The sequence below is a fragment of the Spermophilus citellus genome (assembly GCF_964194105.1).
Source record: "Spermophilus citellus genome assembly, chromosome: 6".
Classification (NCBI taxonomy): domain Eukaryota; kingdom Metazoa; phylum Chordata; class Mammalia; order Rodentia; family Sciuridae; genus Spermophilus; species Spermophilus citellus.
The window spans coordinates 149392339-149419243 of NC_138187.1; the positions used below are offsets into that span (position 1 = coordinate 149392339).

At 36.7% G+C, this 26905-nt stretch overlaps 1 protein-coding gene across 3 annotated transcripts in view; it reads right to left on the reverse strand.

Moving 5' to 3' along the window:
• Positions 1-4786: 4786 nt before the first annotated feature.
• The window catches only part of RNF2 (ring finger protein 2), a 42203-nt gene continuing 20084 nt past the window's right edge, over positions 4787-26905 (reverse strand). For 2 of the 3 annotated variants that reach the window (XM_081299945.1, XM_081299947.1), the window contains exons 2-7: positions 14059-14147; positions 11626-11786; positions 10609-10824; positions 8116-8388; positions 7098-7269; positions 4787-6641 (exon numbers count right to left, since the gene is read on the reverse strand). In XM_081299945.1, the coding sequence (XP_081156071.1) occupies positions 6540-6641; positions 7098-7269; positions 8116-8388; positions 10609-10824; positions 11626-11786; positions 14059-14145 (1011 nt within the window). In that variant the 5' untranslated portion in view covers positions 14146-14147 and the 3' untranslated portion in view covers positions 4787-6539. Of the gene's footprint in view, positions 6642-7097; positions 7270-8115; positions 8389-10608; positions 10825-11625; positions 11787-14058; positions 14148-20004; positions 20143-26905 lie in introns of all 3 variants that reach the window. The other variant, XM_081299946.1, reaches the window with a different exon arrangement.

Genomic DNA, 26905 nt, shown 5'->3' on the forward strand with positions numbered 1-26905 from the left:
ACATCTATGTATTTTAGCTATTCAATTACCTTTACCAGTGCTATTTCTTTTAGGGGGTAACCAGGGATTGAACTCAAGAGGCACTCAACCACTGAGCCTCATCCCCAGCCCTATTTTGTTTTATTTAGAGACAGGGTCTCACAGTTACGGTGGCTGGCTTTGAACTCACCATCCTCCTGCCTCAGCCTCCTGAGCCACTGGGATTACAGGCGTGCACCACCACACCCAGCACCAGTGCTATTTCTTGTATACTTCATGTTACTATCCAATGTCTTTTTATTTTTGCACTACAATTCTTAATACACCATTATATCATAATTTATCATATTTCTGATTATATAAAGTATGTTGACACCAAATTCACATCTTCATACATGTATTTTGTATAGTGATGAGGGTCTTTCACCATCCATGCTATTCTCCTTCTCCCTCCCTTTCCCTCCCACCCCTATTCCCTATCTAGAGATTATCTTCCTCCCTTGCTCTCCCTCCCAACCCCATTTTGAGTCATACCCATTATATCAGAGAAGACATTCAGCACTTGTTTTTTTGGATTGGCTAACTTCACTTAGCATAATCTTCTCTAATGCCATCCATTCCCCTGCAAATGCCATGATCTTATTTTTTTTAATTGATGAGTAATATTCCATTGTGTATAAATGCCACATTTTTTTTTTTTTATCCATTCGTCCACTGAGGGACATCTAGGTTGGCTCCACATTTAGCTATTTTGAATTGTGCTGCTATAAACATTGATGTGGCTGTGTCCCTATAATATGCTGTTTTTAGGTCCTTTGGGTATAGTGCGAGAAGAGGAATAGCTGGGTCAAATGGTGGTTCCATTCCCAGTTTTCCAAGGTATATCCATACTGCTTTCCAAATTGGCTGTGCCAATTTGCACTCCCACCAGCAGTGTATGAGTGTACCTTTTCCCCCACATCCTCACCAGCACTTGTCTGTCTTCATAATGGCAGCCATTATTACTGGAGTGAGATGGTATCTTAGTGTTAATTTGCATTTCTCTGATTGCTAGAGATGATGAGCATTTTTTTGATTATTTTTTGATTATATATCCTCTTCTGAGAAGTCTCCGTTCAGGTTCTTAGCCCATTTATTGATTGGATTATTTGTCTTAAGTGAAGCATGAAAGACTCCCTTTAATATTTCTTATCTCTTCTATGTAATAAACTGCTTTTCTCTTCCTGCTTCAAAGATTTTTTCCTTCATGGCTCTATCATAGTTTGTGGAGCTTTCTGTTTGTGCAGTTGTTTTTCATCTAACTCATGTGTTTCTGACAATGATTTCTTCAAATATACTTCCTGCCCATTTCTCTTTTTGGAATCTACATTCTACCAAATTAGTAATACTTGGTAGTGTCCTACAGTCTCTAATGCTAAGACTCATTTGTTATATTTTTTTTCAGACAGGATATTTTCAATTGAGTTGTCTTCAAGTTCGTTATTTCTTCTGGTAGTTGAAAAATGCTGCTGAGACCCTCTAGTGAGTTTTTATTTTTTAATCCATATTTCGATTTTATTTTTTCATAATTTATCTCTTGATATTTACTATTTGGTGAATATTTATCCCCATTTAGTTTAGACATATTGTGCTTCATCTTTTTTCCTTACTTTGGTGTCAAAATTCATGTGTTATAAAGTATTTTTTCCCCCACAAAACCCCTAGAAACTGAGCTTTTTGCATTAAATGAGCTGAATCAGATCAAACAAAGACAAGCTCTGAAAGTAAAGCTTTTCAAAAAGTAAAATCAAATAGTGACAACTGATACCAGGTGCGGTAGCACACGCCTGTAATCCCAGCAGCTCGGGAGGCTGAGGCAGGAGGATCATGAGTTCAAAGCCAGCCTAAACAAAATTGAGGTGCTAAGCAACTCAGTGAAGTGAGACCCTGTCTCTAAATAAAATACAAAATAGGACTAGGGATGTTGCTCAGTGGTTGAGTGCCCGAGTTCAATCCCTGATACAAACAACAGAAACAAATAGTGACAATTGACATGAGACTTGGGGGGAGTTAAAGTACTGTTTTGGGGGGACTCCAAACTTAACTCATTGGGGGATCTTCACTCTCTCTAGTGGTTGGCACAATGATGGTTTTTACAGCTATCAGGTGGGAGAAAGTATCTTCAAGGTTACTCTAGAGCTTGGGAAAGCAGCATAGGGAACCTTAAAAAAATACTACAAAACTTACATGTATGTTCTTCCAATTCTTAGAAGCCTTTGGTTAATTCTAGAGTTCTGAAAAAGCTGATTTTGACAACTTTTGTTGTTCATGTTGCTTTTACACAACAGTGGATTTTTAAGAGATCCTCGGGTATTCCACTGTAACAGAAAGGTTAAGTTTTCAGCTACAACTGCACACTAATTAAAATTCCTTTAATTATGCTTGTAAGATTAGCATGCAAAAGGTGTGTGTGTGTGTAGATATTTGCAAGTATTTCTAAATAGACTGCCATGGAAATTTAAGAGATGCCTTTTCTCATCAGTCATTTCAACTACCTTATGTTTGAATGAATCATGAGCCTAAGCTTTCTCAAGTTCACAAGGAAATGATGTTTTCTTCCAAAGTTTCAAAGGATTAAAAATGATAATGTAGGGCTGGGCATGTGGCTCAAGTGGTAGTGCGCTCGCCTGGCATGCATGGGGCGCTGGGTTTGATCCTCAGCACCACATAAAAATAAAATAAAAGATGTTGTGCCCACCGAAAACTAAAAAATATTAAAAAATTCTCTTTAAAAAAATGATAATGTAAAATTTATTCCTCATGAGGTTCACAGGATTGAAAATGGTAATGTAAAACTGAATCAAAACAGTGTGGCAGAGGGGCTGGGGATGTGGCTCAAGCGGTAGCACGCTCGCCTGGCATGCGTGCGGCCCGGGTTTGATCCTCAGCGCCACATACAAACAAAGATGTGTCCGCCGAAAACTAAAAAATAAATACTAAAATTCTCTCTCTAAAAAAAAACCAAAACAGTGTGGCACAAGTGTAACGACAAATAGACCATTAGAATACAAAGTCCCAAAATAAAATACAAAGTCCCTCTCATATGCAGGCAACTGATTTTGAACAAGGATGCCAAAACCACTTTGGAGAATGAACTATTCTATGGCTAAGAAAACTGGATGTCCACATGCAAATAATTAAAGTTGGACCCTGAAATTTCACCATATCCAAAACAAAATGGATCAAAGACCTATGTGTAAAAGCTAATACTATGAAACTCTTAAGACAAAAACAGGAAACTCTTCATGATACTGGATAGCATAATGATTTCTTCAATGACACCAAAAACACAGCTAACAGAAGAAAAAAAATAGATGAAATGGATTTCATCAAAATTAAACATTTCTGTACATTAAGGATACTGATCAAGAGCAAAAAAAAAAAAAAAAACCACATACACACAGACACAGAATGGGGGAAACATTTGCATGTCATATAATAATTTCCAGAATATTTAAAGAACTTGTACAACCCAATAACAACCTAATTTAAAATGGGCAAAGGAGCCAGGACATCTGTGGTCTTGGCTCCTTGGGAGGCAAAGGCAGAACTGCTTGAGCCCAGGAGTTCAATGTCAGATGAGACAACATATTGAGATACCCCCCTCATCTCAAAAAGTAATATTAATAATAAAGCACTGGTAGCACATACAAGGCCCTAGGTTTGATACCTGCAGTGATGGTGGTGGAAGGAGCTGAGGATGTGAATACACATTTCTCTACAGATGATACACAAATAGTCAACTAGTACATGAAAACATGCTCAACATCAAAAGTCATTAAGGAAATGTAAAAACTACAGTTGGAGGACACACCCATTAGGATGGTTAAATATAACAATTAGGATTGCTATTTTAAAAAAATAGTGTTGCAGAGATGTATAAAACTGCAACTCTTATTCACTGCTGATGGCAATGTAAAATGTTGCAGCCACTGGAAAATAACTTCGGAGTACCTCAAAAAAATCAAAGAGAATTACAGTATGATCTAGTAGTTCCATTTCTACCTATATATCTTAAATAGAAAGCAGGGACTCAATTTTATACTTACATAGTAATAATGTTTGTTATAGTGTTACTCACAATACCAAAAAGTGTCTATTAATACATGAGTAAACAAAATATGGTATTTACATGTTATTATCCAGTCACATAACAAGGGAAGAGTTTATGGAGATTATTTACTGTATAAACTTTCTTTTTGGAATGATGAAAAAGATTTGGAAATAGATAATGGTAAACATTACACCACGCTGTCAATGTATCTTATCCCAATGAACTGGGCATGGTGGAGTGAGCCTCCATGTCCCAGCTACTCAGAAAGCTGAGACAGAAGAATCATTTGAGTCCTGAAGTTTGAGGCCAACCTAAGCAAATAGCCAGATTCTGTCTCCCCTCACCCACCTACCCCCAAAAAAGTTAAAATGGTAAATTTGACTATATATATATTACCATAATAAACTTAAAAAAATAATGTATACAAAGGCCTTTATCAAGTTTGGTGAGTCACTTGAGCCTGTGGTTACAGAAATTACTTGTATTTACGAACCCCTGGCCAGTAGTGATGGCCAAGAATCTCTACTTCCCCTGCCACAACACACACACATATATATATATACACACACTCTCAATGTTCTATGAAATACCTATAATTACATCTTGCAAAGGATTACACATCCAATGACTTCACTAATGATGCAAACAGTTTATGTCCTCCCATACTGACAGATAAAAACACATACATTCTCTAAGCACAAAGCTTATAGTCACAAATAACTTTCTGCTTAAAGACAATTTCAATTAATAACCACAATGGGAATTTAGTTATGTAATGCAACCACTAATCTAACATGTCACCAATAAAATCTAAGCAGATTTATCACAAAACCAGGGTTATATTCATTGGACATGCATTAATAATCTATACAACTTAACATTACACCAGAAAAGGAATTTATAAAACTTCTCTTAATTTTTGGTGGTTTTCAAATTTCATGGCACAATTACCAAAAAAACTGTAAAAACAGATTTCAAATATATTCAATAAAATGGTAAAAAATTGAATAAGCCTTTAAATTTTTATACTCAAGATTTAAAACATCAAGCTGGTCCCAATCTGTCAAAATTGACAGATAAATATTTACAATGACTAGACAGACTTTAGTTACAGCGGTATTGGAGGTCTACTCCCTCCTCTCAAAACCCTTTGGGGTTAATTTCTCAATGCAAAACATGTCTTTGTAAATACTGTGGATAATATAAAATTTAAAACATACCTACAATCAGGACAGGAATGAAAATAACATTTAAGTCAATCTTTTTTCTGACCTGTTAGCATAAAGCCTTCTGGCTCCCAGTCAACACTGTCCCATAATATAAAACCAGTAAGAGTAGAATAAATTCACCCTGTTGTAGTGACTGACATTCTTCTACAGAATTACCTTTCACTATTTATCAAAGCAGGGCTTAAGCTCCATTAATCTGCTTCTACAGGGTATAATTAGCAGAGCACCAAATTTATACACTGGTACAGCAACTTAAAATGCTAAGCACACTTTTCAAACAGAAGCAAACCTATTTTTTCCATGTACCACATTGTTCTCAAAACTTATGTGGCTACCAATAAGAAAAGAATTAGGGAAGCTTTGAACATATCTTGTACTTTTCATCAAGGCTAAAGTGCAAAATATCTCCATATTTCTGATATTTTAATAGGGTAAAAAAACATCAAACACATAATAAAGGAACTAAAGTGACAGTAGGAACTAATACAAAAAGCTTAAATAAACAATTGAGGACTACGTATTACTACCAATTTAATTTTTCTTTCTTCAGTGAAATATGTCAATGACCCATGTGCTCATAGAACTTAAGGTTTTGATTCTCTTCCCCAAGACCAGAACATCTAAACTTACAGGGAGGAAAAAAGGAAAAAAAAAATAACATTGCATGACAATGGACACCAAGTTCACACAGAACTTCTTTTAAAAACGAGATATTATGGAAGAAAATACCATGAAAATAATAATCCTATGAGAATTGTTTTTAAGCACAGTAAGTTTGAGCCTCAGTCTTCATGAAGATACTACAGTTTATATAGAAAACTATAAATATACAAGACTCCAAGGAAAAAAAGTCAGAATACATATTAACAATCTGTAGGCCTAAAAAACTTTTGAGGGGAGACGGAAAAGGACGGCCAACTGAATCTTCACTTAAGAATACAGAACTATGAAAAATTCCCAGGTCAAAGGTGCTCCCAATGGAACCATACTTTGTGAAAGCACACAACTTAGATATATTCTTCAAAGGAAAGCAAAAGTACTGAATAAACTATAGTCCCTTCCAAAAAGTAAATCTTAAATTAAGGGGAAACGATTCTAAAAGTGTAAACGAGTCTGGCTCAGAAAGAAAAATTGAACAACATATCCAAGATCTGTCCATAAAAGTAATGATGGTACATCTTTAATATTAAAGAAACAGGCTATAAAAAAGTTCAGTCTCAGAATTAGTTTTTAACAGCTCATTTGTGCTCCTTGGTGGGTGCGTAATAAAGTTCCATGGGTTTATTCACTTTCCAGTACTTCTCACTGACCAATTCCAAAGAAAAAGAGCCATTTAATACCTAAAATGAAAAAGAAAAAAAAAAATTATAAAAACTGCATGAAGCACAATAATAGCGAGATAAAACGAAAACAGAAGTCTACAGAATCTTTTTTATTTTTAGTACTGGGGATTGAACCCAAGGGCACTTCACCAGTGAGCCATATCCCCAGCCATTTTTATCTCACTACGTTGCTTAGAGCTTTGCTAAATTCCTGAGGCTGCCTTTGAACTTGTGATCCTCCTGTCTCAGCCTTAGCTAGTTTATAGGCATGGGAATACAGGCATGTACCAACATTCCCAGCCCTTTTTTTATAATATTAGGGAATATCAAAAGTGAACTACTCTGTTGCAATTTCTTTTCTAGGGGTCTTAGGGCTGTACATTGTTTTCTTAGGTCTCACCCCACCACTCCCAACTCGAGCTGGTTAAGATGCTCCTATTATTTTATAAATAGTCCATTATTTTAAATACTCACAGTGAACTGGCCACTTGCTGTTGCTATATAAATGGTATACTGCTTCTCACTGGCCGTGTCAAGGTTCATCTGGTTTGATTCTCCCTTGCTTCGAAGTTCTTCTAAAGCTAATCTCACAGCCAGATACTTGGATAAGTGATCAACAGTGGCATTACCTGAAGTCTTTATATATCTGGAAGAATTAAAAATTAAAAATTTAATTTGTAGAGTACCCTGAGAAAAATGTAAATTATGTATTATATTTCTAGAAAAGCTAAAGTAAAATGCTAATGTTTCAATTATTGACAAAGTAACAAATTTGTTGCTCTATAACCTAAAACTTTCTAATTGAAAGGTACAACACGCTCACTGTCGGATATGAAAGCTCTACCATCCTTACCTCCTGTAAAAAGTGACAAAAATAAAAAAATATACACAAAGTACTACAGAAACTACAATATGCCCTTCAACCCCAATGATTAAGATCTACTGCCTATGGCAGCAAGAGGAATAGTAAGAATATCAGCAAATTGTTTATTGTATAAGATTTAAAATTTCTGTTTTTAAAAACTGAGCGTAGAAGTTCTAGGGATTTTTTAAAAACATTGTAATTCTATTCATTCATTCATTCAATTATTATTTTGTTAATCTGCACTCAATCACATAGGCAGGATGCTGGGAATACAGAGGCAAATGCATCTTTGCAGCTTGAATTTTAAAAGCCTTTTGGTACCTGATATGGTCCTTTCCTGTCCTCTACCTAGGAGGGTCGTTCTTTTCATATGTACAACTTTGGATGGGAGGTACACAGGAAAAGAAAGCCATGCAGGACCTATATAAACAAGCTGAACCCTAACAATAGATGACAAATACTGCTTCTATTTCTTATGCAAAATTGCTCCCTACCTTTTTTATGGGGGACCATAGTGTTAAGAATCAAACCCAACACTGTGGTCCCCCATAAAAAAGTCACAGTCACCTTTTAACTCCAAATTAAACATTTTGAACTCATATAGCTAAAACTAGCCCACACATTTACCTTGTCTGTGCACTGTCATCTTTTTCCATAAGTGTGGGATGAGGCCTGAATACTAATTCAATTTCACTAGCACCATCTATTACTGGATCAATTGCCACTGTTGCATTGTTATTATCAAGTTCAAGCCCAGAATCATCAGATGTTTTGGTCCGTTTGTTACTAGGGCCTGCTTCCTGATTGCTATGTGTGGATGCATTACTACAATGTGAACTGTCACCATTGTCTTCTGCTCCACTGCCATTTTCAATCTGCTGTTTCTTGCCTCGCTGTAATCTAGTTAAGGAGAAGGGGGAGAAAAAGAAAATAAAGGATGCATAAATTTATATTTAGGCCTTTAAACCATCAAATATGAAGCATGTTTGCTACTGAACTTTAGAATTCTAAAAAATTTTGATAAGTAAATTTGGTTAGTTGAATAATATCATTGCTTCCCACATGTCCCTGAACGGTCTAGAAAATCTCACCACACACTTTAGTGATTTAAACCAATTTGTCAACTCACTTTTATACTGGTAAGTCTTGTTTATATTTTATCATTTTTATAAGACTATAATTCTAAAGAAAGGCATGATTCAAATTTGAAAAAGTAAAATCTCTAAGGGAAGTTATTTATGCCTCTTTCAGGTGTAAATTAGAACACTGTTAAGCAAATATAATATAGAAGAGGATGGATATTTAGCACTAGCTCCTGGGAGACTTGTCTCAAAGTCTGCTAATGTAATGCAAATGAGGAAAATGGGATGGATACAGATGCAGCTCAGCTAACAAGCTCAAATTCTAAAGCCAATTACTGGGCAAGGAACTTTGTGTACATAATCTCCTTTACTCCTCAAAACAACCTGGCAAGGTAATACATTTCCTTCAATTTGTAGTTAAGAAAAGCCAAAGAAACTGAGTTACAAAGTTAAATAAATGGCAGGAAGAAAGCTAGAATGTGATAACAGACCACATTCTTTCTACAATATTGCCTGTTTCTACCTGTATGCACAATGAGAGGGATGATGAAAAAGATAGGAAAGAATGATATGTACTTCTGAGATTAGTATGTTTATTGCCAGTAACAAGGATAACCTATTGATTTTAAAAATAATTTAAAAAAGTAAAATTCTACTCATAAAAATCTATGGATCATCTCAAAAATTTTAAAACAGAAAGATTAATGCATTCAAGGGCAAAATTATGATTCAAAAAGACATACAGTGGGATATTATTCAGTCTTTTTTTTTTTTGAGAGGGGGGGGGAATTTTAGTATTTATTTTTTACGGCGGACACAACATCTTTGTTTGTATGTGGTGCTGAGGATCGAACCCGGGCTGCACGCATGCCAGGTGAGCGCGTTACCGATTGAGCCACATCCCCAGCCCTATTATTCAGTCCCATACTACCATGTGGAGAAACATGTTGAAAATACTGTGCTAAAGTGAAATAAACTAGTCACAAAAAGACAAATATTGAATCCCCTTATATGAGGTTATCAATTTATATAAACAAAATAAAATGGTAGCTACCATGTGCAGGGGCTAGGAAGGGAAATGGGGAGTTACTGCTTAATTGGTACAGCTGGAGTTTTAAAAGATAAAAAGGATTCTGGAGATTGGTTGCAAAACAGTGTAAATGTAACCAGTGTAAATGTACTTAACACAACTGAACTCAACACTCAAAAATGGCTAAGAGACAGTAAAAAAAAATTTTTTTTTTTTAATTTTTAATATTTATTTTTTACTTCTTGGCAGACACAACATCTTTGTATGTGGTGCTGAGGATCGAACCCGGGTCGCACGCATGCCAGACAAGCGCGCTACCGCTTGAGCCACATCCCCAGCCCAAAAAAATTTTTAAACACTTTTAAATTTTATTTATTTTTTAGCTGTAAATGGGCACAATACTTTTTTTTCTTTGCTGAGGATAGAACCTCACATATACTAGGCCAGCACTCTACACTGAGCTACAATCATAGCCCCTAGACAGTAAAATTTGTTTCATGGTTTTGGGAGGTTTTTGGTGTATGTGGTGCTGAGGACCCAGGAGTGCTCTACCACCAAGCTACATTCTGAAACAGCTTTTTGCTAAACTGCCCAGGCCTTGAATTTGTGATCCTCTCCTGCCCCTGTTTCCCCAGCATCTGGGATTATAGGCATGTACCACTGCTCCAAGCTAGATTCCAGTGTTTTAAAAGGAATACCCTGGGCTGGGGTTGTGGCTCAGTGGTAGAGCACTTGCCTAACATGTGTGAAGCACTGGGTTCAATTCTCAGCATCACATACAAATAAATGAATAAAATAAAGGTCCATCAATGTCTAATTAAAAAAGAAAGGAAGAAAGAAAAAGGAATACCCTAATTAGGCCTACAAGCATATATTATAATGAAAAGGTACTCATGTAGTACTACGATTTGTTACCATCTTTTATTTACACTTTTCAAAAAGTAAATTCAATATTTAATATTCAGAAAAATGGCTATCAGGTCAGGTCAGGCTCTCTTTCCCATTTACCTGTTCATGGCCTGTATCTTCAGTCCTTCCTCAATGCTGTGACTGAGTGCCTGTTGATTATTGTGCTTGTTGATCCTGGCTAATACTCTCTCTTGATGAGCTTCATACTCATCACGACTTGGATAAATTTTGCTGATGAGTGCATCAAAGTTTGGATCTGGCCTTAGTGATCTTTTGGAAACTAGCTTTTTCCGACAAGTAGGACATTCTTTGTTGCTAAATAAAAAGAGGAGAGAAAAATGCAAATAATGCTAGTATCTTGGGCTAAAGACAAAAATATCCAGTTCTTTATTATAGTTATCATCTTTACTAAGTCACAGAATTTTAAATGATTAATCTGAATTTTCCTGAAAAATCTAACCAGTAGGTAAGTAAAATTTTGGAAATCTTAGACACCACCACTTAAAATAGAAAAATTTGAATACTTTTCAATAATAATTTACATATAACCATTTTAGAAATAAAAATCATCCCCCCCCCCTTCTTTTTTCTCACAGTACTGGGGATTGAGCCTAGGGGCATTCTACGGCTCAACTACATTCCCAGCCCTTTTATTTTGAGACAGGGTTTCACCAAGTTGCTGAAGTATGAATATAGGATCCTCCTGCTTCAGCCTCCTGAGTCACTGGGATTATAGGTGTGTACCACAATACCCAACTGTCCTTTTCTAATCTGTATTTCCCTCTTCTAATATCCTTGCCATACAAGGAAAAATTACCTTCTACTTATTTACAGGTTATCAACTTTTTTCTTAGAATAACACTTTCATATGGATATTATTTTATATATTTAACAAATAGGAAAGCTATGGTTTCATGTTTTATAATTTTATCAAAATAAATACTTATCCTATGAGACTTCTGAAATTACATGAAACCAATGATTTCAAAACAAATATTTGCCAATAATTAAAAACTAGGCTTTAACCAAATACTGTGGTCGGAATACATTTCTCCAACTCCAGAGAGCCCTGTCATGGTACAATTTAAGTACACAGTATAACTTATTTCTACATACCCACTTCTAAGGGCTGTGATAATACAATCTGCACAAAAACGATGCAAACACTCCTTTGTAGTCATGGTGTTCTTCAACATATCCAAACAAATTGGGCACATTAATTCACTGTGTAGACTTCTAGGTGAAACCACAATCTCCAAGCCATCTGTTATTGCCTCCTGTAAGAGAGTCACTTTAAATTGAATGCTAATTTTTAAAAAAATTATGAACAAATCTGACCATATAAAAGTACTGAAAATGGTAAAAATTAACATGTATGTATCCATCACCCAACTACTACCACTGTTAACTCATAATCAATCTTCTTTCAGCTATAATATAATCTAATTCCCCTCAACCCGACCATCACTTCATAAATACTTTTATTTTAATGCTAAAGATAACAATGTATACAAAAACTTAGTAGTAAAAAATTATCCTGGTGTGATTAAAAAGCACATTTGAATATATCTGAATAGATAACTAAAATGCATATATTTGAATTTGAAATCATATACCTTAGTAGCTCTAGTTATTAATTCTGTGCCTCTAAATTATTATGACACTGTTTTATCTTGTCTGCAAAATAAGGAAGTTAGGACTAATCGAACTATAAGAATTCTTCCATCTTCAAAAATTACCACTTTAATAAATTGTGTTTCATGCTACCCATGAAAGTATTTTAAGATTCCAACAAAAGTACATATTGATTTATCAATTTAATAGGATTTCATTTCTAAATCACTTTTTAACCTCAAAAAAGTATTATCCTAAGAGCAATTCTATAAAAAGTGTTCAGGTTTTCAGACTAACCCACAGCTATTTTAAACCACAACACATCTGAAGTGTATTACCATATGTAATTGTCCCTAACTGTCTGCAAAAATGCATTTGGAGTTCCAATGAAGAATTCCAGGATACACTGCAACAGAGTGATTAGTAAATCCTCCCTACAAGTGGCACTAAGAACAAAAGATTACCTAACTCTACAGCCACCAATATCAGCTCAGGTGGACTAAGGAAAGTTCTTGTATGGTGGGTAATGAAAAGTAATAGAGAAGCTGCAAGTAAGGGTTTTCCAGCATGCTACAGACACTTCCTGTTTCCACTGCTCTCCATCCTACTTGTGCTTTCTTCAATATGGCCAGAGATCAACCACTTTCAAGCCAAGTCAGTAATTATAGATAATGTCCATAAAGGGCTCAAGTAGAATATATTTAAATTTACAATAATAATTACCATTATTATTAAGTAATTATTACATTTTAACCTCTCTACACAAAGCACTGTAAACATTTTACTTTACTTAAACAAGCATACTTTTTTCCTGTGTTATTGTTTTTTAAAAATACATTTTTAATTAAAATATAGTAATTATACATAGTTATGGAACACAGTATAACATTCCAATACTTGTATATAGTGTATAATAATAAGATCAGGGTACTTAGTGTATCTACCATTATCACCTCATACATAAATATTTGTGTTAGAACACTCAAAATCCTAACACACAAACTTTTGATTTAAGAATTATAACCTCTATTTTATAGATTAGAAAACTATCACTCAGCTATTATGATGAACCAATTATTATCTCCCTCTTTAGAACAGACCTTACAAAATTGAATCCTGGATAAACGTACCACCTGGAGCATACAACAATGTGGGGGCAAAGAAAGAGGAGAACCAGAATGCTATTGCTAAAAATTTCACCAGCCTGAAATGAGCATCCAACGCTGCTCAAACTAGTTTTTTCTTTCTCTACACTATTTAATACCTTTTCTTCTATCTGCAGGCATTCTTCTACCTGCAATAGATTACTTTATATGATATTTCATTAAAAGAAGCTTCCTCACTTTCTCTCAAACCTATAAATTATCTTCTCTCCTTTCAAGAAGAACTATGCCTCTTCCTATCAAAAGTAAATTCCTTCATTTCTTCTCAAAGACATCCCTCTTTGGATTATTTTATTTGCTCTCAGGCTTCAGCAATCTCTCCGTCTACATTAAATCAGCCTGTGACATTACTATCTCAATAGAGTTGCTGCATAATGAAATGTGAAAGATACATTCTACATATGTCCTAGAATGTGCAAGAGGAAGCAGGGAAAGGGGCATTCTATCTTAGAAAACAAAACAAAATTGAAAACTACTCAATCCCACATTCCCCTCTGAAATTTTGCTCCATTTCTCTGATTCCCTGCACAGCCAAACTTTTCAGAAAAATTACCTATTTGTTTTTTTCCTGTTACACACAATTATGATAGCCTTGGTTCATGACAAATTGTATCTTGAATCAATACATGAAGTGTCAGCTAACAAACCTAAGTCAGGTTGTCTTGTATATAAATTTACTATTACTGGTATGTTTTAAGTTTTCAATTTCTAAAACTATATTCCAGTTTATATATACCTCATATTTCCCCTAGGTTATCTTGGTCTATATTACCTGAGGTGTTCGTTGTAATTCATATAAACTGAGTTCCCATGTTTTGCTTAATGGTTGAGTTCCATTTGTCTGCACAGCCTGAGACATTGCTAGGAATAAAAAGAAGACAAAAATGATTTTAGTATTTGGAAAGAAAAATGTATGGTCAGAATGTATGTGTATCCCCAAAACTGAGTTTGAAACTATAGGTGGGTTCAGAAAACCGAACTCTAAAATATGCCTCCCTGGGCTGGGGCTGGGGCTGGGGCTCAGTGGTAGAGTGCTTGCCTAGCATGCGTGAGGCACTGGGTTCAATCCTCAGCACCACATAAAAAATAAATAATTAAAGTCATGTCCATCTATGACTAAAAAGGTATTTTAAAAAATAAATAAAAATAAAATATTGCTGAGGGCCATTGCCAAGTAGGAATGACGCATCGAAATTTCCTTGCCAGCGTACCCCATGTTAAATGGACTTGCCTTGGAATTTCGCTGTTGACATTGCATGTAAGGTGACCTTGCTCAAGGACCAGGGCGATCCGAGTTTAGAGCTGATCAGGTTTGAGGAAGTATCCCGGTCCTTGGGTTTAGGGCGTTCCAGGTTTAAGACAAGTTTAAGGTGTTCCCGGTTTAAGACAATATGGGTTTTAGGGAAGTTGGAGGTTGAAGATTATTGCTGCTGGAAATAGGGCGTTCCTGCTATCTGAGTTCCCGTTGAGTTCTCGTGAGATTCAGAAAGAAAGTATTTTGGGAAGAAAGCCTCGTGGAGTAGGTGAATTGGGTGGCAGAACTGGGATTGCCCCAGAACGTGTGTAGAGGCCGGTGTGAGTTCGGGAATAAAGAATTGCTGTTTGAATTTACAAGGTGTGTGGTGGCTCGTGATTCTGTGCCCAGCCAAGACATTGGCAAAATATGCCTCCCTGAACTTCAAAAGCGAGAGCACCTGGCAAGTAGCAAACACAGGGAAGAGTTTTCTCTGAGTTTCCTTTGCCTAGTTTACCACAGGTTCTGCCAAAGACGAACATACATGCCTCCAAATATTCTTTTTTCTTTTGTGATTGAATTCAGAGAACTTCACACATTCTAGGTAAGTAAGTGCTCTACCATCAAGTTACATCTGTTGCCCCTTTTCATTTTATTTTGGGACAGGGTCTCAGTAAATTGCCCAGACTGCTCTGAAACTTGCAATCCTCTTGCCTCAGCCTCCTGGGATTACAAATGTCCACCATGTCTGGCCAAATATTCTTACTGAAATTTCATCATCCAAGGAAGACTAAATACATGTGAAAGAAAGAAGCTGAAAAATCAAACACCTGGGGCTGGGTGGTAGCTCAGTGAGAAAGCACTTGCCTAGCATGCATGAGGCACTGGGTTCAATTCTCAGTACCACATGTAAATAAATAAAATAAAGGTCCATTGAAAAATCAAACACCACACCTACAGCCCAGAGGAACTATGTCCCAGACCACTGTCTGTTGAAGTTCATCCCTACTCACCTAAAAATTATTTATTAACCCTCTAAAATTAAATTACCTATAGCCTCCAACTTCTCTCTCCCCTATCTATGAAAACAGTAGTTAAGCCTCAACCAACTGGCCTTTCATAATTCATAGGGAATTTGTATGATTTTTCTCCTTTTAATCTGCCTATTATCAGTTTGTTTCAGCAGAGTCAATTATTAAATCTTCAGAGGAAAAGTCTGAACTTCCCTAGAAAACCTAATCTCCAATGCAATAGTATCAAGAGGTGGGGACTTTGGGAGGTTATTAGGTCTTGAGAAATCAGTGTCCTTTTAAGAGGCTTAGGGAACCATTTTGCCATGCTACTATCCGAGGACACAGAAGGTGCCATCTATGACCAGACTCTGAATTTGCTGGTGCCTTAATCTTGAACTTTCCAGTTTCCAGAACTGTGAGTTATAAATTTATGTCACTTATAAGTTATCCAGTCTAAAGTATTTTGTTATAGTAGGTCAAATGGATGAAGACAGGAAGTAAGCCTCAAAACTAATTTTTAGCAATTGTTAATCTTAAAATAATAAAAACAAATTATACATTGGTTCCTCAAAATTAAAAAGAGGAGAGGTTTAAGAATATGTCCATTTATAAACATAAATTATTTACAGCAAGAGACTACCACTGATGTCTGAATGCTGGCATACAGAAAGTACTAAATAAACATTATCAAAAGTGCAGAACCATCATTGAATACACAGAAGATGATCTTAGCTCAAAACAATATTTTTATGAAATTCATGGTCATGGAACTTAAGACTGAGTCAAGAAAACTTCAGACACTCCAGTATAGCCATATAGTCCAACTTTGCTTACAATAGTATAGTATTTTAAACCACAGGTCATTCTGCTTCCACTTTCATAGCTCTACCCTAGGAAGTCAGTTCTAATGCTGAGCTTAAAATTGCTAACTCTTCATCCTATAGCTCCCCTCTAAAGAGAAACTGATTAACATCTGATGATTTTTCTACATGAAAATTGTTTAAATATTCAGAGACCTGATCTTTTTTTTTTTTTTTAAAGAAAGAGGAGCGGGGGAAGAGAGGAAGAGAGAGAGAGAGAGAGAGAGAGAGAGAGAGAGAGAGAGAGAATTTTTTTAAAATATTTATTTTCAGTTCTCGGCAGACACAACATCTTTGTTGGTATGTGCTGCTGAGGATCGAACCCGGGCCGCACGCATGCCAGGCAAGCGCGCTACCACTTGAGCCACATCCCCAGCCCCAGAGACCTGATCTCTGTTTTTGGCTAACTATTGTAGTTCATCCAATTACTTCCCATTTGATAGCATTTCAAGGTCTCTTCATTACCCTCATTCATTAATCCTGCCTTCAGTCCCAGTATAAATTAATCAAATAATAAGACCCATTTCTCACCTATTTTTATATAGGGTGATGGACTCAAGTAAACACTTGGGGAAGTGCCAACTCTTCTGGGGCACAGAAAAACAAAGGGTCTCCAGTTGTACAAATATTTAGTAGGTATCTGTTATTTATTAGCCAAGCATTAGTTTCCTAAGGTCCTTACCTCAAAATTATAGTCTTAAATGGTTAAACCATAGTATGACGAGATTAAGTCTAAGGAGGAGTAAGGATAAAACATTGTGGAATTACAGAGAAGGATCAGGGAATTTGAGGAGTCAAGGAAAGCTTTTACAGAGATGAAAGAAGCCTTAGAAAGAAGTTACTATAGTGGTATTGGAGTACAAAAGCAATGGGGTTTTAGTCCAAAGAGAGAGCTGATGTATGAAAACAAAAACCAGGTATGCTTATGTTTGGAAGGCACCGGAAATTTAAAACAAGAGAGTAACATGATCCAGTAGTTTTATAGAAACTCATGCATAGTATAGAAAAATAGAAACCAACAGCAATAAAATCGGTAAAAAAACCACTGGAAGAAAATCTGAGTGATGTGGTAACTATATGCACTAAACCATAGACCATTAAGTGACACACAGGACAAAGATGTAAGAAATAAGAGTCAAAGATGACTTTGTGAAACCAACCGTAGTTTACTAAGGTAGAGAATATAGAAGGTGTGAGAAGAGTAGTAGAGTTGCTACACATGATAAGTTTTAATTACTTACAGACCTTTAGTACAGAGGTCCAGTAGATAGTGAAAAAGAAATATCCCATGCCTACCTGAAGACACAATCTGTCCTTTATTTCTATGCTCAGGGGCTAAAGATTAACAGACTAGTAATCATACAGTTTGATTACCATGGACCCAAGCCACCAAGTTGTATGGCTAGATATCTGCTATAGCAACTGTCTCTTTGAATCAAAGTGAAAGCTGCAAAACTTCTCTTGGCAGAACTCGTCTCCTCTACACGTTCTTACTATAATCCTAAATTATTATGCTTACTAAAATTACCTCAGCTTTTATGGGAAATTTTGGACATGTCAAAGATAATATCTCTAAGAGAAGCTCGAGAAAAATAAGGAGAGAAAGTACTGAAAGTACAATGGCTAGCCTTTTTTGATTGGTATGCCAAGGCCTCAAAATGAAACTCTGGCTTCAAAACAACATCTCTGAAAAATTCTCTTGCAAAAGCCAAAGAAACCAAACTCTCTGAAATCTGCTCTCATTATATATAATATCAAACACTTCATACTTTCATTTCATCATCTACCTTCTATTCCTCTTTATTCCCTCCCCTAAAAGCCTAAATCAAGATCACTCTTAAGAAAATAACCATTGACTACATACCCACTTGTAACTGCTACAGTGCTGGGTAAGCCAATGGAAACTAAATTAAGACACAATTTAGGACTGAGTTAACAACCAAAGCCAACAGATGCGTGGAAGAAGGTTTAAAAAAATGTTTATAATATTCAGCAGGGACTAGAGTGAGCAAAAGTAGGGTAACACTTATATAAGGCCTTATGTAAGTGTTTTTCCTTTCAAAGTTAGATTAGGAGTAACATCAGCAAGTTGGCAAAATAGAAAGCCTTGGACCCTCCTTCCTTCCCACAAACACACCAAGACAGATAGACGCCCTTTGTGAAAAATCCAGAAAGTGGTTAGGAGGCTCTGGCACCCCTGCTGAGTGCACGGTCACCTACATGGGAGCTGGTATGAAAACTTCAGACAACTCCATGTCATAACCCCTACCCTGTTAGGAGGAAACCTTCTAGCTCCCAGCTTCTTCCTGGGGAGGAAGAACACAAGCACTGCACCCCCAATGACCCAAACTTTTCTGGGATCCTTTCAGAAGACTGACTGCTGTCTACCCTATCTTGGGAGTGCTGAGAGCTAACCCAGGAGGGATCAGTGAGAACAGAGATAGAAGTTCAAGTGGATGGTTCACTGTAGTCCCTTCTCCCCTGGCTCAGCAGAAGAGAACTGATGAAAAAAAATCACAGCTCCTAGCTTCTCTCTGGGAAGAAAACAGTTGTAAAGATCAAAGACATAACTTATCTAAGTAATGGCTAAGAAAACTGTCTTGCTTGTCTTAGAATGCTAGAGGAACCCAGAATACTCCAAACATCTAGAGACTACTAAGGACAAACACAGCAGACTAGACTAGCACAAAGATTTGTGGGGCCCCCACAATCTCTGGTCAGGCTGATCAGTTATATAAGGTTTTGCCCAATCAGTGAGGCTGATCAGGCTGTCTTCTGGTTTCTGCCTTGTCCTCCAGCCTTTCAGACTGTAACTATTACCTAGACCATCCATTTTTGTTCTTTTCCTCTTCTCTATTTATGTTAGTTTCTACATTTATAGGTGACGCTCAAAGTTTACTCCTAGGACTGGGGATGTGGCTCAAGCGGTAGCGTGCTCGCCTGGCATGCGTGTGGCCCAGGTTCAATCCTCAGCACCACAAACAAACAAAGATGTTGTGACCGCCAAAAACTAAAAAATAAATATTGAAAATATTCTCTCTCTCTTAAAAAAAAAAAAAAAAAAAAGTTTACTCCTAACAGGGTAGGGATTATAACATGGAGTTGTCTCAAGTTTTCATACCAGCTCCCATGTAGGTGATTGTGCACTTACCAGGGGTGCCAGAGCCTCCTAACGTGTCTGTGCAAGGGCAGTCTGTGAAGACTAGGAAAGGTGGTTGTTTAGTCTGATGCGCAGTGTTAAGGAAAATGAAGAAATAGGGAGATATATTCAAAACAAAAAAATAAAACACATCTCCAGAAACTGACCTTGATGAAACAGAGCTATAATTTCCCTACCAGAGAATTTTAAATAACTGTCCAAAAGCTTTTCACTAAGGTCAGGAGAATAATGCATGAACAGAAAAAAAAAAATCAAAAGAAAGAAAACTTTATAAACTACCAATGAGAAAAAAATGATGCTGAAAAATAGAATTTGCTACCATTTGATAAACTAGGATAATAAAGGCTTTGAAGAGGTTTCTTGTGTCCCCCCCCCCCCTCTCGTTATATCTGCATCACAGTGTTTATTTGTATCGAGAGTCTTAAATAGTACCCCATGGATGCTATCTTACCTGAGAGTGTAGCAGATGATTCTGAGACCAGGGAGGGAGGAGGAAAAAGCCAACCTTGCTGATTGCCAAAACAATTATCTAAACTGTTAAGAACATGTCAGCAATGTAGATGTTTTACTGGCCTTCCCTTTAACCTAGCTAAAAAGAGTGGCAAAAGAGAAACTGAGAACAAAAAATTCCATTTTTGCCTTGAGACACAATTCACATATACAGAGGTGGCTATAAAAAAAAAAAAAAAAAAGAGTAGACTTTAAAGAGAGAGTGAGAGAGGGAGAGAGAGAGAATTTTAATATTTATTTTTCAATTATCGGCGGACACAACATCTTTGTTTGTATGTGGTGCTGAGGATCGAACCCGGGCCGCACGCATGCCAGGCGAGCGCGCTACCGCTTGAGCCACATCCCCAGCCCATAAAGTCTACTCTTGAATGAAGAACATGATCACACACACACACACAATTTCCACTTTTAGCAGTCACTGAAGATAAACTCTCAAGAAATTATCTTTCTTTGCTCTAGGTCAATAAAGTGCTTCATTTAAATTTAACGTAAATTCCACTCTTCCCAAAATTTTCTATAACCTTTTCTCTTCTTTGGCTTAGTGAGAAGTTGCGTTTCTGCTTGTAGTTCTCCCTTGCTCCAGCCAAGCCAAATGTAAAGCACACTTAGCTTCTGCTTTTCACGTCTGAATGGGGACTTCAATCAACAGTATTTGAGCGTCACCTATAAATGTAGAAACTAACATAAATAGAGAAGAGAAAAAGAACAAAAATAGATGGCCTAGGTAACAGTTACAGTCTGAAAGGCTGGACATAAAGCTGAAACCAGAAGACAGGAAATGAAGTATCAACAAAGTCTCAAGGATTCTTTCCATGGACCTGAAGATTTGTGCCACAACCTGCAAATCTTCAATAGGTAACTAAAAACAAGATTAAAAAATGTGGGGGCTGGGGATGTGGCTCAAGTGGTAGCGCGCTCGCCTGGCATGCGTGCGGCCCGGGTTTGATCCTCAGCACCACATACAAACAAAGATGTTGTGTCTGCCAATAACTAAAAAAAATAAATATTAAAAATTAAAAAAAAAAAAAGTGCAGGTCTGCCTCCATTTCACACCTATATTCTTTGCTCTGAGTCATTCTGTCCTGCACTCACTTTGGATTCCAGGGAACAGGTCTATGACAAAAACATCTTATGATGAGGTCAAACTACACCCTAGGCAACAGCAACTTTCTTTTGGCCAAAGGCAAATCCTCTCCTGACCTATCCAGAGATAATGATCAAAAAGGACCACAGTATGACCAAGATTACTTGACAATGCATACTTTTAATTTTTTATTCTAATTTGTTATATGTGACAGCAGAATGTATTACAATTCATATTACACATGGCAATGCATACTTTTGCCCCGCTCTGTTCCTTATAATCTGAAAGCTCAGGTGAGAACCTCTGAAGATAGAGCTGAGGACACTTATATCCCTTGTCCTCGTGGTATAACTATACTGATTACAGTTCCTTTCCTGCCTTCACTACTACTCCTTCTCTTTGATTGACATCTTGAGATGGGTGACAGAAACTAGTCCATTGGGACCCCTAGAGGAACTTTCACCATTAAACTCCAATAACACTTATTCTATGAAACAAGTGTTCAGTGAGCTAAAACAGAGAAAGCTTGTATTACAGTGAGAAAAGGGCTGAAAACAGAAGAAAGAGTACAACAAACAGATTCGTTGTTTCAAAGTTACTTTTCTTACAAGGTTACAACAGAGGGGACTTCCTTCCAAGCAGGTTCAGGCTAACTGAAATCTCTGCTTTCTGGAAAACTGACCCATTTCAAAGTTCAAGTGGAATATGTGGCATAAGGCACAAGTGTCTCTACGCTGGTTTGGCATGCATGGTCTGCAGTGGCCAGGTTCTGAAGGCTTGTCCAAAACAATGCCCTATCCCATAAACTTTCATTCACAGGACCAATCCCTAGTTACAGCAAGTTAATTGTACTTCTGAATAAAGAATACCTGACAAAACAGAAACGTGTCAAAAATAAACAAACAAATAAATGAAATATGTGAAGAATATATAAATGAAAAGTAACATTGGTCTGTCTGTATTAGAAAACTTCAGTAGCAGAAGCAGAAACAAAATAAATCTAAGAATTAGCCACAGTGGAGGGAAGGGTTGTAGTAGAGTGCTTGCCCAGCACCTGTGAGGCACTGAGTTCAATCCTAGCACCACATAAATAAAATAAAGTTTAAAAATTTAAAAAAATAAGTCAGTAGATTTTGAAAAGCAGGCCGTTTTAAAAAACAAAGGGGAAATATCAATAGGATATTCAGAATGCTCATTTGGAAACCTCAAGTACTTGGCATTTGCTGAGCGTAGTGGTGCACATCTGTAAATCCCAACCACTCAGAAGGCTGAGGTAGGTGAATCCCAAGTTCAAAAACAGTACCAAAAAAAAAAAAAAAAAAAAAGAAATGAGTTAATGCAGAGGCAAAAGACACACTGTCACACTGTAATGGGTTAAAGGAAATATCAAAATTGAAAATTACATGTTGTTTTTAAGTGAATAAAATAAAAACACTACCTTACCAAAATATATGTGATATGCAGTGAGACAAATTTCACTCAGAAATATTTATAACCTACATTTTTAAATATAAAACCACAAAGATGGAAAAAAATGAACTAAGCATTAGAAATCAGAAAAAGAAACCTAAAGAAAAGGGGGAAATTATCAATATGAGAGCAGAATTCAAATAGCTTAAAAATTGCTGAGATTTTTTCAATTAAATCAAAGAAATTAATTTTAAAATCCTGAAACAATTAACATTAAAAAAAAATTAAAACATCTAGAGGAAAAGAGGGTAGAATGTCAAATTCTATTGGGATGAGGCAGCCTAAGCCAAGACAAAAAAGGTTCCTATTTCACCTCATAAAAAAAGTTTTAAATTTCTCTTTTTTTAATATTTATTTTTTAGTTTTCAGTGGACAGAACATCTTTATTTTATTTTTATGTGGTGCTGAGGATCGAACCCAGCGCTCCGTGCATGCCAGGCAAGTGCGCTACCGCTTGAGCCACATCCCCAGCCCCCAAATTTTAAATTTCTATTAAAAAAAATAAACAAAAGAAATCATAAGCAAATTCAAAAGATTAGCAATAGAGAAAAATATCAACAACATGTATAATAATCAAAGGCCAATATCCATAATACAGAGTCATCCCCTAAAACAACACTTCTGACACTAACACTAAATGTGTGCGTTCTTTTTATATCAGCAGATGATTCTTTAATTCTCCAGATACCACTGAGTGTCCAGTGATTCAATTTAGTTCTGACACTTAACTGTCTAAAGTTAATTCAAGACCCCATTTAGGGCTCAGTCCACAGACTGCCCCCACCTGAGACATTCTTTCCAAGTCCGGGCCTCATGTACTTTTGACCAACTGCCTATGTAAGAAATTAGGAAGTCCCACGATCCCCTCCTCACATTTGATAATTTGCTAGAATGGCTCACAAAACTCAGGAAAACACTTTATTTCCATTTACCAGATTATCATAAAAAAATATTACCAAGGATAGACATGAACAAGGATAGACATGAACAAGCATCTAGCTGACTCCTCACCTTTAAGAGCGGCCTATTATATGTCAAATATTTCAAGGCACTTAAATTTTGATATCATAATGGCACTTTCGGTTTCACTATAGCACATTTATAGCCTCTAAGCTTCTTGAAAGATGGCTGGCTATATCTTACCCACCACAATATATACCTTTTAATGTACCTGGTACATAGCAGTTATTCAATACGTACTTTGCTTAAAAACAAATAAGAGTGACTAAAGGAGCTCAAATAGGCTTCCTTAACATTTCACATTTCCATGGTGAAAAAAGTCACATTAACACAGGAGTTAAACATTTTTTTGCAGTGTCTTGCTTTGGTTTTCTGCTTTAACAGTTTTTGGTCAGAATCCGGTATGTACAGTTTCAATGCCATCACCTCTCAGGTGCCTGCCACAAGAACTGCATCTACATCCCACATGCACCAAATACAAAGGCTGCCATCAAGTGCCATATCAACCTAGAGTTCTGTCCACCTTACTGCTTTGACAGCGCAAAGATGTAGCTTTGAAGAACTTTGCCAAACATTTCCTTCACCAATCTATGAGAAGAGGTATGCTGAGAAAATGATGAAGTTGCCTAAACTCCTTGAGAAAATCACCTTCAGGAAGAAAGATTTTTTTTTTTTAAATATTTATTTTTTTTTTAGTTCTCGGTGGACACAACATCTTTGTTGGTATGTGGTGCTGAGGATCGAACCCGGGCCGCACGCATGCCAGGCAAGCGCGCTACCGCTTGAGCCACATCCCCAGCCCAGGAAGAAAGATTTTTATTGGCTGTTTTAACAGTTTCCCTCCATGATTAGCAGGCTCCACTACTATAAACCTGTGGTGAAGTCAAAACATCATGGCAAAAGAATATGGCGGAACGAAGTTGCTCACCTCATGATGAGCGGGAAGGAGAAGAAATGGGGGTAAAGGTGTTTCCTCTCAATCCAGGCAACCTGACAACCTAGACTCACCATCATACTCCTGCAGAATATCAAGAAACCAAATCACAATGACTAGGAGAAGAGGCTGAACACAATGGAGTGTGTATTACACTTAGAAAAAAAATGGATCAATTATTACTAGACGCTTGCAAACTTGTCACCGAAAAAAATGATGTGTGACTTCAATGAGATGCATTACCTGAATAAGGAGGTGAAATCTACCAAAGATGTGAGACAAACCTGCAGCATGTTGGGGCTGCCTTAACCTTTATACATGTTGCACCAAAACATCCTCTTAAATTTACATTGTAATTGTACAATGCCTTCAAATAAAAACTTTGGTACTAAAAGGAGGACACGTGTAAAAGAAAACAAAGATTTAACAATGAACATATTTTTATGTTTCTCTATGATCAGGTATTTCTGAGCAAAGAAATTGTCCTTCAAAAAACAAGCCTTGAGGGCTGGGGATGTGGCTCAAGCGGTAGCGCGCTCGCCTGGCATGCGTGCGGCCCGGGTTCGATCCTCAGCACCACATAACAACAAAGATGTTGTGTCCACCGAGAACTAAAAAATAAATATTAAAATTCTCTCTCTCCCTCTTAAAAAAAAAGGATTTTACATTAATCCTTTCAAAAAGAGTACCTTTTTTTGAGAAGAAAATACTGGAAGTTAAGAACTAGAAGCTTTGGTTATATACCTCATATTACAGAAAGGCAATAAGTAGGCTGATTCTAAAGGACTCATTCAAGAATTATAACAAAAATTGTCAATACAGATTTGTCAGTTGTCTGTTAATAACCTGTATACCAAAGATTCCTAGAAGATTAGGGGGAGAGAATGTTTTATTTTAATTGTAGATTTTTTTATGTGGGGCCGAGGATCGAACCCAGTGCCTCAGCGTGCAAGGCGGGCGCTCTACCACAGAGCTCCAGCCTAAGCCCAATGGGAAAGAATATTTATTGAACAGAGATGTTTCTGGGTTATATTTCATAAGAAAATTGTGGATTCTTTATAAAATGTTTCTTGAATTATCCCTCCTCCCCCAAACACACACTACCTTTGAGGAAAGGAAGATAACACTGCTGCCTAAAGGACAAGAGTAGAGAATACATGGCCTTTATTCTTTGGTCAGACTTTCAATAAACCAGTCTCAAGTGACAGACTATGGCATATGTTGGGTCACTATGAACTGACACCTCAATTCTTGGATGAGAGTCTCAAGTGAATATTTTCAATAGCACAGGTAGAAGATAAAACACATGTTAAATACCAGATGGGCAGAAAAAAAGAGATGACATGTCTATTGTAAAATTTTAGGAGTCTGAACTAGTCTTACCAGAGTAGTTGAAGGAATAGGCAGCCTCCAAGGAACTTCCAGATTAGATGAAACATTTTACTCAAAAAAAGGAACTTTAAAATAAAATTTAACTTATTTTGAGCTAAATTCTCATGAGTTCTGTGCCTAAAAAGGTTTACCAGCTGCTTTAATCATAAAAATTGCCTGGTATATTCAGAGCATCTAAAATAAAACTGTAGTCCAATATGAGTAAGCTATAAATTATACCCCTTGAAAGGGAAGGAACTTAGGTAAACAGGGTTATTTAGAAAAGTCTATTACACTCTGAAGAATGATTGCTACATCAGTTTTCTATGGCTGCTGTAACAAATTACCACAAATTTGGTGCTTTAAATCAATAGTACTTTATTCTCTTACAGGTCTAGAGATGAGAAATTCGAACTCAGTTTTCACTGGGCCAAGATCAAAGTGTTGGCAGTTGTCACCTTCCTCTAGAAGCTCTAAGGGAGAATCTGTTCCTTACCTCTTTCAGCTTGGGGTAAGTGCATTTTTTGGCTTATGGCCACATCATTCCAGTGTTTGCTTCTGAAGTCATACTGCCTCCTCTTTTTTGACTGTAATTTCCCTTTGCCTCCTTCCTCTTTTTTCCCCCACATTTTTTGGGGGTGGTGGGGTGGTGGTGCTAGGGGTTGAACCCAGGACCTTGTGCATGTGAGCAAGCATTCTACCAACTGAGCTATATCCCCAGCCCTTCCCCCACAATTTTTATTGGTGTATTATAGTTATACATAATGGTATTCACTGTTCGTTATGCACACTATATAAAAAAGTATAATTTGGCCAACATTCCCCACCAGCACCCTTCCTGGTTTGTTTTGTTCTTGTACTAGGGACTGAATCCAGAGGCACTGAGTCACATCCCTAACTCTTTGTATTTTTTTTTAATATATATATATATATTTAGTTATACATGGACACAATATCTTTATTTTGTTTATTTATTCTTATGTGGTGCTGAGGATGGAACCCAGGGTCTCACACATGTGAGGC